At 37.3% G+C, this 12488-nt stretch overlaps 1 protein-coding gene across 3 annotated transcripts in view; it reads right to left on the minus strand.

The window, feature by feature from the left end:
* L3MBTL3 (L3MBTL histone methyl-lysine binding protein 3) overlaps positions 1–12488 on the minus strand; it is a 124019-nt gene that overhangs the window by 16797 nt on the left and 94734 nt on the right. For all 3 annotated transcript variants that reach the window (XM_050786367.1, XM_050786369.1, XM_050786368.1), the window contains one exon: positions 5089–5168. In XM_050786367.1, the coding sequence (XP_050642324.1) occupies positions 5089–5168 (80 nt within the window). The remainder of the gene's footprint in view (positions 1–5088; positions 5169–12488) is intronic.

Below are 12488 nucleotides of genomic sequence, written 5' to 3' on the forward strand. Positions count from 1 at the left end.
CCACCCAGGAGAGTGAGTGGTTGCAGAAGAGAAAACAAAACCATACCTTTCCCAGGAATACAACAATTTAAATTTGAAGGTCAAATCATTCAATTCTTTACTAATGGGCCTTCCATAATGGTAGGAATGAGCTACTTATTCAGGTAGAGAAGACAGAAGCAAAGAAAAGAGAGGGAGAGAGGGAGGGAAAGAGGAAAGGAGAGAAGGGAGGTAAGGAGGGAGGGAGGGGAAGAGGTAAGGAGGGAGAAAGGGAGGGAAGGAGGGAGGGAAGTACTGAGTTAAAGTCCCCAAAGATCAAATTCAGTAGCATAGCAGGAATCACCCCCCAAAGCTCATAATTACACATACTCTACTGAACTAAACAGAATTAACAGAAGAAATGGATGGGGGAGGGAAATATCCTTTTTTAAGAGGGGTGTGTGTTGCGTGTGTGTGTGAGTGTGTGTGTGTGTGTGTGTGCATGTGTGCGTCTTTTAAATCAACTTGCTCCTAGACTCAAAATAGGCCTCATGGGCCTACTGAGTCTTAAACCCTCTTGACACTGTAAAGCAACTTAGCGTGGTTTCTCAAGTCTCCTCTACAATAAATGCTACCCACACTGCAAGGGGCGTTCTCTCCCACTCCCATGCCACCCCAGCCAGGCTAGGTTTGAAAGGGCTGCTTCTGCCACTGGAGGAGTGGAAATGAGAATGAACACTGGTAGGCACCTGTAGGTTCACAAGAGGGCTCCGGAAGGGAGCACATCTACCCGACCTTCAGCCTCGGGTTTGAAAGAGGAATTGTGCCAGGACTCAAACAGGAACATTAAGCGTTTACTGTTCTTCACAAAAGACCTTGGGAAAACTTCTCGGGATGCAAAAATGATCAAACAGAAAACAATTACCATGGGACCTCTCATAAAAAGTTCTAGAAAACATCAGAAGAAGAGCACTGAGTTATAGACAGAAGAGTTTCATGATGTTAGCAATGCACAAGGGGAAATAACTCTAAAAAACAAAAATAGGCTACGAAAAGAGAACAAGCCAACGTAGGAAATCACAGGAAAATAAGAGACATTGCTGTTAAAATTCATGTTAAAGGCAGTAAATAGCACACTTGACAGAACGAGAGACTGAGTGAGTTATTTCAACTTGAAAAACATGTCGACAACATCACAAAATGCCGAAGTTGGTAAAATAGTAAAATACTTTCATATTGGTTGGTAATAGTTACTTCCCACCATGTAGTCAGTCCCTTGTGGGACTTCTCCAAGATCCAGCATCTAAGCGTAACTTCTGTTATAGCACAGAGCCTCCAGGACCCCGCTCCAGTACTAAGATGACCGTTTAACTGTCCTGTGCTATGCTGGTTACCAAATGAGCTGTTAAGTATTTTTAATATCATTCCTTGGGTCTAGCCCAAGAAGAATAGGTATTACCTTCCAGAAAGAGACAAATGAAGTAGAAGTATTAATAATAATCAAAACTCTTAACTCTAACTTAAGGAAGCTTTCTGGATCTAAAGAAGACTGAATCAAAGAATCAAAAAGGCTCATGACTTCTCAGGCAAACATCACAAAAGAAGGCTCAATTGAAGAGCCAGGTTCATTTTCAAATCCAAGAGAGTGGACTGAATTTAGCTGGCCTAAGCTCACATAGTTAAAAGGATATTTTGGTTTGTTTCTTTTGTTCTGTTTGATTTTCCCTCAAAGAAGAACAGACCAAACATCTGGCTGAATATAGTGAATCTGTGGTGGGCCATTCTTCGCGCCCTTCAGAAACAGGGCTTCATTCTCCTCCCTGTGGAACGCAGATGCGCAGAGCTGCCTCCCTCTCTGGAACTGCCCAAAGTCAAAGGGAGCTTCCTTGCCCAAGGATATGTGCCCCTCCCAGCAAACATCCGAGGATTGGTCAATTCAGAGATACGAAAGTCTGGTTCCCTCGCCTGAATTTGGGAAAACTCTGAACGGCCACCTGCACAACTTGTGAGATGGGCTAAGGCCTCTGCTGTAACTACATCACAGCTCAGCTTCTCGGTCTGCCCAAACCTGCTTCTTTCACTCTCTCACTGGTGTTGCTCCCAAGAATACTCACCAACAAACCTCTTGTACAAAGCACTCTCAGCATCTGTTTAAAGGAAATCCAATATAAGGCACTCAGCCAGGGCTCTATTAAGAACTGAGAGGCACGAGGAAACCCACTGACTAGGCTCTGAGAGGTCCCCAGTGTTACTGAGAGACGTCTTCAGATGTTATAAGGCCTGGTTTCAGACAAAGCTCCCTGATTTTAGGTGAAGACAACCAGTAAACTACTGGACGGTGCTATCCAGTACTGGACAAAGTGCTATCCAAATCTCTTTCATACAAAATGGTTCTTGAAAAACGATTTCAAAAAGATAAAAAAATCTAAAGCTAAGAAAGATGTTAAAAGGAAGCCTAGAATTGTAACATGATTTCACTATAGATACATTTTATGATACAGTCTTATTCAAAATGTTTCAGAAATGTGAAAAAGAAGAAAAATTATATTGATTTTAGGAGGCTAAAGCCGGATGAGAAAGTAAAGGAGAACATTATAGACCAATCTCACCTATAAAAATATGTGCAATAATTCTCAAAAAACTTACTTTATAAAGCTCTCTTTCACAAACAAAAAGTAGGACAATAAGCAAAAACATGCACATTGAACTACAGGTTTTACAGGTAAAAAACAACAAAAATAAATGACTTGAAAAATTACAAAATTAAGAATTATATATGAATCCTAGCAATGGTTCCTTGAAAGGAATAATAAAAACAAAAACTTAGGCAATTCAAATCAAGAAAAATAGAAAGAAAAAAATTAGAAAGACATAAAACTACCAAGAAAAATAAGAGAATACCATGCATAGTACATGTTAATAAACTGGAAATTCTCCATTACGCAAACAATTTTCAGAAAGAAATTATGAAAATTGGCCCAGCATATAAAATGTTAAATAAACACTGAGTTAAAAAGATCACTGAGAAACTAAAAATGTTATCAAATTATTACTCCCTGAACAAGCTTAAAGCCTAGAAGATTTTATTATCAATCAATCTGAACTTTTAATGATCAGGTAATTCCATACAATAGACACTTATTCCACAATACTACTACTATTAATAAGAGTGAATACTCCAGCCACTGATGCATTTAATCCTCACAATAATCCAATGATATAGATGCTATTACTACATCCATTTTACACAAGACGAAACTGAGGCACAAACAGGTTAAGTACTTTGCCCAGAGCTAGCCACACAGCTAGGAAGTGGCAAAGCTGAGACCTAAATGAAGGCCACGCTCTTACCTCCTCTTATAAACCACCATTCACAAAGAAAGGCCGAAGCTTTCGTCTAAGAATTCAAAATAGCCCTGATAACAAAACCTTCATAAATTAAATATTTTTCTACCTTTTCCATAATCAGAAACATTTTAAATAATCGAATACTTGCACAGCACTGTTCTAAGCAAGCTACAAATGTGACTGTACTTCATTCTCATTATGATCTGATGAGGGAGGTATACTATCATCATCCTCCTGGATAGATAAAGAAACAGAAACACTCACAGGTGTGTGATGACATGTCTAAGATCACAAAGCAGCACGTGGCAGAGCAGAGATTCCAACTCTGGCCATTTATAGGGTTTGTACACTGTGCTACATAAACACCATAAAGGGTGCTGAAGGCAGCACTGACTATAACTTTTAAATTAATCATAAATGATTGCTTTATGAAAATCAGATATGGAAATCAAAGCATCACCTATGAAATAGGTCACTGCAAGAAGTCATCAGGTGCCATTCTCAAATCTTATAATAATCTAAACCAGACTTTTTACATGAAAAGCAAAGTTCACAGGGACAATCAAAATCACAATCAGTCATTTTCTTACAAAAATAAATAATTACTGTTATATTTGATTTATAAATAAATACAATCTATACTATGACTAACAGTTATTACAACTTCATGGCTTAATTAAACCATTAAACCACTGCATTTTTTTTTTTTTTGAGACAGAGTCTTGCTCTGTAGCTCAGTCTAGAGTGCAATGGCGTGATCTCGGTTCACTGCAACCTCTGCCTCCGAGGTTCAAGTGATTCTCCTGCCTCAGCCTCCCGAGTAGCTGGGACTACAGGCATGCACCACCACACCTGGCTAATTTTTGTATTTTTAGTAGAGACAGGGTTTCATCATGTTGGCGAGGCTGGTCTCGAACTCCTGACCTCAGGTGATCCGCCTACCTTGGCTTCCCGAAGCGATATATTTTTAACAAAGATGTAGGACAAATTATTTCCTCCAATATAACTTAAAACATTGTTCAAGTAATTTTTTTTCATTTTGTGATATTAGATTAAGACAGTATCTGGATTTCAAAACACATTCTGAATTGAGTTTTAAACATAGGAAGCAAATGACATCAACAATACTAAAGAAAATGTGTGACAAGGTCCAAAGAGAATGTCTTACCAAACTTTATGTACAATACTGTACCAATATGTGAGACTGTTAATACAGACCATAAATGAATCTATATAAAAAATTACATACTATATTGATACTGAACAATAAACTTTTATTGCCTGCAAAAAAGAATAAGGTAACCAAACTTAAAGTTCATCTTTTGCAGCCATAAAAAAGAATGAGATCATGTCTTCTGCGGGAACATGGATGGAGCTGCAGGCTATTACTTTCAGCAAACTAATGCAGGAACAGAAAAACAAATACCGCACGTTCTCACTTATACATGGGAGCTAAATGATGAGAACCTATGAACACAAGGAAAGGACAGACACTGGAGTCTACTTGCTGGCGGAGGCCAGGAGGAGGCAGAGGATCAGAAAAGGTAACTATTGGGTATTGGGCTTAATTCGTGGGTGATGAAATAACCTGGATAACAAACCCTCATGACATGAGTTTACCTACGTAACAAACCTTCACATGTATCCCTGAACCTAAAACAGTAAAAATAAACAATAAAATTCATTTTTAACATAAAAGAGACTGTTGTATTCCAGTTAAGGCTATGATTGTTTCATATTAGCAGTAATACACATCAGTAATATGAGAATTATTATGGCTACCTCTGGCTTCATGTGATGTTCTCATTTCACTTTCTGTTCTCTCTTCAAAGTCTTCTTTGACATCATCAGCATGCTGGTCTCTGAGAAAAACAGGCAATTCAATATTTTACAAGAGAAACATTTTTTAAAAATGGTTCAGAACTGCATCTCAACAACTGCTTTTCTTAATTTTAAACTAAAGGATGCTACTAAAGTGTTAGAAAGGATATACAGTTCTACTACAAGGCAATTAATTAATAATACCTATAAATGTCCATTTTCTTCGTTATCAATTTTCATTTCCTATTCAGGAAGAAGATTTTAAAGCTAAGGATAATAAAATGAACTATTCTGGAAAATGTAGCTATTGAATATTTCAACTACAATTTGGAACATGTATTCATGTGGAATTTTACTTACACAGTTTGGTAAGACTTCTATTTAAAGAACGAAGATGTTTTGAAAGTCCACACCATTTAACTAAGTCACTATACACTACTCAGCACCAGGATTCGGATGGAGGCTAAGATTGGCTAGGGGGAATCAATCCCAATTCTAGGAAGCTTTTCCTGGTTTAATCAGGTCAAGTTCACCAGCTGAAGTGATTTCACCTCTTTCTGACCGGGAATAACCTAATGCTAAACTAAACATGCCAGAGATGCTGCAAAATGGAATAGACCCATTACAATCTTAATTCAGAGCTTTACTCCTTATGTCAGGGGCAAAAATGTTTTTTTTTTTTTTTTTTTTTTTTTTTTTTTTTTTTTTTTAAAAAAAAAGGAACTACTTTTCTTAAATTTCAGGGATTAAAAATTCTTCACCCTAATGTATTCCATTCTCAGGATTCACAATAAACCCCATTTTGCAATTTCTTCTATCCAGAATATGCTATCTGGCCTACACACTTCAGTGCTTTAAAGTATTCTGTGTTTATGATGTGCTATTGTTTCATACATGCTGTTACCATTACAAATACATGAGAGTTTCTTAAAGATCCAGAGCATAGTTCTGTTCAGTTTTAATAACGGCAAATACATTTGAAACAAAATATCCCAACAAATATAAAAGGAGTTCTATAGTTTTAATTACAAAGGCACTAATTGAGTCTCCATTTGAAAATATAATAACACAATGATACTAACACAGTAAGCATGCAATAAATACATTTTCTATTTTTATTGCTATTTTTAAATTATTTATTGTTTATTATTAATCATCCTGTGAGGAGATATTATTTTTAAGAAAGATCATTTCCAGGAGCAAATGTGAAATTTCATTTGAATCTGAGCTCCCTGGCTTAGTTCATGCTAAAAACAACTTGCTACAACTGCTGAAGTATACTTGCTCTTTTGACAATGGGGGAGAATCATTATTTTTTTTCCAAGAGAAACCAATTAAATGGCAACAGGGTCTCTTATGCCATAGAAAGGAGAGGGATGAAGCTATAGTAAAAACAAATGTAAGAGTATCACTGATAACTGGAGAAAGAACATTAGTTGAAGTATTGATAAAAATTGTGTTTTCTCTGTAAAAATAATGCTGCAGTTATGCTTGGTAATTACAACATGTTAAAATTAGCTTACCATGCTAAAATTAACTTCTATGAACTTCCAAATTTGTTTTATATTAAATCGGAAATAATAGTGCACAAATTCTATCCCAGAAAGTACTGTGGTCAACAAGTAGTTTGTAGATGGCTATATTAATTATTATTAAAAACCATACTCTACAGCGAGATAACTTAAAATTGGCATTTCCCAAATAAAATAAATGTCCAATTATTGTGGTTTTTCTAGAGGCTCTGATGAGTAGTTGATTTTTTTTTAATAGAGAAACGTCATGAGTCCAAAAGCTAAAAAGTCAAAATTTTCTGTATATTTCAGTTTTCAGGATCACAATTATCCATGATAATCTGCAGTTACCCTTTTGTGGTTTTACTAAAGCATACCATTCCTTTAAAGTAAGCTTTGTTAAAATAAAGATAGAAGACTTGAGCTTTGAGAAAAGTTCCCTTGTTTTCTTTTTTTTTTTTTTGAGACGGAGTCTCGCTCTGTTGCCCAGGCTGGAGTGGCCGGATCTCAGCTCACTGCAAGCTCCGCCTCCCGGGTTTACGCCATTCTCCTGCCTCAGCCTCCCGAGTAGCTGGGACTACAGGCGCCCGCCACCTCACCTGGCTAGTTTTTTGCATTTTTTGGTAGAGACGGGGTTTCACCGGGTTAGCCAGGATGGTCTCGATCTCCTGACCTTGTGATCTGCCCGTCTCAGCCTCCCAAAGTGTTGGGATTACAGGCTTGAGCTACCGTGCCTGGCCAAGCTCCCTTTTCTTATGCCTGAATACAATGACAATTACTTATTTCCTGAACTCCAAGAAAAAGATCACTTTCCAAGAGGGAACAGAGATAGAATAAGGAAGTAAAATCTTTGACCCAAAAAACTTCCTCATGCCTGGATCTGACATAACCTATCCCAAAAGAGAAGCAGAGTGGAAGCTATGTACTCTTACATAATTTATGTTGCTTCATTCTAGAGGCATGTTCAGTTTTCACTGCCCCAGTTTTAACTCATGACACTTCATTAAACTGGAGCCATACAAACCTGGGAATATATAACCACAGATATGTATTTTTACCAAACGGGAAGAACTCCACAAAAAAATGTTTACTGAATGTTTTATTTCAGATTAATGTATTGATTCTGCCAATTCCTTCAAATTAAAAGCACCTACGCTCCTGTGGCTCTATGTGCTGTTTCCTTTAGCTAGAGAGTGGAAAGGTGGAAGACAGGGTCAATCTGCGCAGTCTATTAGAACAGGCATTATGAAACAGATGGGTGAATAGAACCACTGGAGCGAGCAGAATCTTAATCGAGCACATCCAGACATGTGGAAACAGTTAATATTAATAAGAAAAGTTCACTTCTTAAGGACACAGTATGAGCCAAAGACTGACTGAGCTTTTTACATGCCCCATATTTCATAACACGTATTGAAGGAAGGTTTATTATTATAGCCACAGAAATGTAGAGACATTAAGACCAAATTCACAGGGCGAGTATAGCACCCGTTCTTTTTGACACCAAAATCTGCAATTGGATTCAGTTGTTTTTTATTTTTACACTTGTGCTTTTCCAAAATAAAGTATGACATAAATAAAGTATGAAGTTAAAGGAAACAAGCTTTTTGTGCCATAAACTTATTCTCCAAATTTTCTTTCATTGATGAGGTCAGGAATGAAGAGCCTGACTCCGTATTCTCATTTGTTTTACATTTTATTTAAAATAAAAATTGAGGCCAGGCATGGTGGCTCATGCTTCTAATACCAGCACTTTGGGAGACTGAAGCGGGAGGGTTGCTTGAGTCCAGGAATTCAAGACGAGCCTGGGAAACACAGTGAGACTGTGTCTCTACCAAAAAAAAAAAAAAATGTCAGGCATGGTGGCATGCACCTATAGTTCCAGCTACTTGGGAAGCTGAGGCAGGTGGATCACTTTAGCCCTGGAGGTCAAAGCTGCAGTGAGCCATGATTGCACCACTGCACTCCAGCCTCGGTGACAAAGCGAGACTGTGTCTCAGAAAGAAAAAAAACAACAACAAAAAATTGTTTATTCAATTGGACAACCATTATTTCTCTCTACTATAAGGTTAAGAATTTCATTACGCAAATTCTGGCTGAATATGTACTGTGATGAATCTTCCTCTACACAAAAATGAAATCCTTGTTCTAGAATTTCAACTTCCTAAGCAAAATGTTATTTTAGCTACATAGTCTTCCAATTACAGATAAAATATGATTATATCAGAATGCCAAAACTCTGGGATAACGTTACAACACCCTCTGGAACATAGTAAATGATACGCTTCTTGACAGATTTTTTTAAATGACAACCAGAAATATTTTCAGGCTATATTTTAATATCACAATTATTGTCAACCTAAACATTTCCTGACCTGCTTTCCTTGATCAACATTTTTCACTATCAACAATTTCCTTTCAAAAGAGGGTACAAGCTGTTTAGGCACAAGTGTGCGATTTTTTTTTTTTAAAGAGACAGGATCTCACTCCGTTGTCCAGGCTGGACTGCAGTGGTGCCATCATTAGCTCACTGTAACCTCAAACTCATGCTCAAGTGCTTCTCCAGCCTCAGCCTCCCAAGTAGTGGAAACTACAGTCATGCGCTACCATGCCTAGCTAATTTTTAAGTTTTTATAGAGACAGGGTCTCACTATGTTGCTCAGGGCTGGTCTGAATTTCTGGCTTCAAGTAATCCTCCTGCCTCACCCTCTCAAAGCATTGAGATTACACACATTGCAGATGGGTGCCTGAATCTTAACATGGAGGAAGCAGCCCAGCAATAGTGGTTACACATGTGGTCTTAGGAAGTGAAGAGATCTGGTTTAAATTTCAGTTCTGCTACTCACTAGGTTTACGTGACCATCAGCAAGTTACTTAATTTCTCTAATTCTCAGTTACATCATTGGTAAAACAAGGATAACAAATCCTTTACCTCAGAGGGGCATGTTAAGAATGAAATAATGTATAGAAAGCGCTTAGGACAGAGCCAGGCACTTAAGTAGGAGCATGATGCACAGCAGCTATTCCTAGATTATAAATTACTTATATTTTAGGATAAAATTATCTACTGATACCTGTTTTCTTTAACCTTATTTCTTCAACTATTAAAACAGCTTTTAGAGTAATGGTTCCAAGCACAGACTACAGTCAGACTGCCTGGGTTATAACTCAGGTCTGCTATGGACTAGCTATGTGGCCTCTAACCAAGAGGTTCCATGTTTGTAGAATGAGGATGTGATGATGACAACTACACCACATAAGGTATTATGAAGATTAAATAATAGGCACCGACATAGGTAAAAGCACCTGCAAAATAGCAATTTCTCTTGGAATTTCAAAATTTTCAAGAAGCCATTTACTGCAACATTTCTTTAGTTGCAATTCAATTCAATTCAATTCAATACATTTCAGTTGCATTGAACTGAAATACAATCATGGTGAAATCTTAACAATACTTTTGGCTTTTAATTAAGATAGTGGAATCCACTTGAATGGAAAAATGTATTCTTTATGACTCAGCAATTTCTTTTTCTCTGTAATTATGTGTCACCTTTTAGAGGTCTTACTGTCTTACTGTAATTATGCTTTGTGATGAATATTAGTAAAACAGACATTAGAATGGTAAATGCATAGGATGGCAGTTGAATATGTGCAGCTGTATTTCTTCAAGTCTGTTTATTTTTCATATAAAAACAATTTCTAACCAATTATGTTTCAATTAGTCCCAGTCTGTTAAAAAATACTGAAAAACAAATTATTTTGCCCCAATTTAGGGATTTATTGATTTCAGTCACTTCTTTAAATCCAGCATGAAAGGAGGCAGATGCAGATTGCAACGTAGATTGAAATATTTGCCAACCGGGTTAGGAAGCTCGGATTGACAGTTATTGTTGGCCCAGCGTCAGAGACATGGCTATCTTGCCGTAGCTCAAGTGTAAAAGCTCACTCCTTAGTTTGGTTTGGTTTAAAATAACCTCACCCTTCTCTTTTCAAAATAGCTTATTCTAGTCTCATGGGGCCTTTGCAGAACCGAAAGAGACTTGTACTTCCCCAGTAACAAGCAGGGATGCTGACTACCAGAGAGCTGTAAGAAAATGTAGTTTTTCTGTTTTGGCCATCAAAAGAATGTCTCTTTGCATGCTCCCAGCATTTTTTTTTTTTTTTTTAAAGTTTCTGAGCTGTGACTCACTTGCAGGTAAAAAGATCAGGGAATGAGAATCTCAGGGGTTACACTCTACAGAAACTTTAAAAGAATACTTGAACTGCCTCCAAAATGCCTCGTACAAATGAAGAGCGACTGTACTTGAGCTTCAGGTCAAGGAGGTCACCACCTTCGAAGGGATTCGGAAAAAGATGGCAAATAAAACCAGTGGGGCAACTATGAGCTACATTCAAATAAACAGCTTTTAAAATTCAATTCCTTTTGACAACAGCAATGGTTTTACTGAATTATGTTTTCATAAACACCACCCAGGAGAGGTAAACATGGTTTACTGTGTATCTAATGAATAAAAACATTTTGGTTAACAGGCCTATTTAATTATAATTTAGCATAAGGACCATACGCCAGTGAAAGAATACAATAAAAGGAATATAATTAATACATAAGGTGGGTATTACCAAGATAACAAGGAAAAATCCTCCGGAAAGATTCAGTCAGCAATTAATCCTCTTCTTAAATGAAAAGCCTTAACCAGTAAGGTGAGGTTTGGGAAATAAAGATGATGTCTCTTAAGAGTGAGACTCTATTACTTTATTGTTGTTGTTGTGGAAAAGAGAACAGATGTCACTGCCTTTCTACTCTACAGAAAAGGGTCTCCTGAGTCAGAAATTGGTGATATTCAAGGAGATAAAATAAGATCCTGTTACAATATTGTTCCAACAACTTCACAGGCATATAACAATAACACACTCATCCTATCCTTGCATTTTGAATGGTTGCCTTGGTGTCACAGTGGCTGGCATCAGAACTGTGAGTGATTTAACTAAACACTGAGCTACTCTTTGGGGTACATAAACAACTACACAGATTTAACTCAGGCTCTGAAGAGCTGGAATAGGAAAACACTTCCAGAGCTCCTAATTCATACCTGGAACCCATCAACAAAAAGGGAGAAGAGGTTTCACAATAGCCAGAGCATGCCTAGTCATTGAAATTACTTCCAGCAATATTCAACATCAAGCTCTCGGCCCAGAAGACCTCAGGGGGCAAAAAACCAACTTCCCAAAGTTTACTAATTAACTTTGGTAATCTTTTAGAATGGTTGGCTCTAAATTGATTTTATTCTACTTGATGTGATAGTTTTGCAAAGTAAATAGATTTATATATGCTCATAGCTTCATACTTTATCTTAGCTTGCTTTCCTATCTGTTTAACTGGGTACAGACTTGGCTTTCGGTGTGACTAGCAAAATTGGATTCGTGTTAAAAATATAAACCAGATTGATGGCTGCAATTCCAGCAACGCTCTATGTAGTTCTCGTAGTGGAAACACTGGTCTTACAACTTGAGAAGCCATTTTAATGGCCTATAATGAACTGAACAGACTGATTTCTGCCATTGGATCAGTTAATAAGCAGTGGGCATTTGCCTTGCAAGATAATCTAAGCATTTGGCAGGCATTTTAAAGATGCTTTATTGGTTTCTGTAGTTGATGTTTAGCAGGCTTAAACAACATGGGAGCTTAAAACATTAAGTGATTTTTAATAGAGATAGTACCTAATTTAGAACACAATTACAAACAGCCGTAGAACAGATTTCATGAGAACACGGCTATGTGGGATGGATGCCCGATGTTTCCCAACTGATAACACACTGTGAAGTATTACCCCTGAAAAGGGTATCTTCATT

Source organism: Macaca thibetana, chromosome 4, assembly GCF_024542745.1.
Source record: "Macaca thibetana thibetana isolate TM-01 chromosome 4, ASM2454274v1, whole genome shotgun sequence".
Lineage (NCBI taxonomy): Eukaryota > Metazoa > Chordata > Mammalia > Primates > Cercopithecidae > Macaca > Macaca thibetana.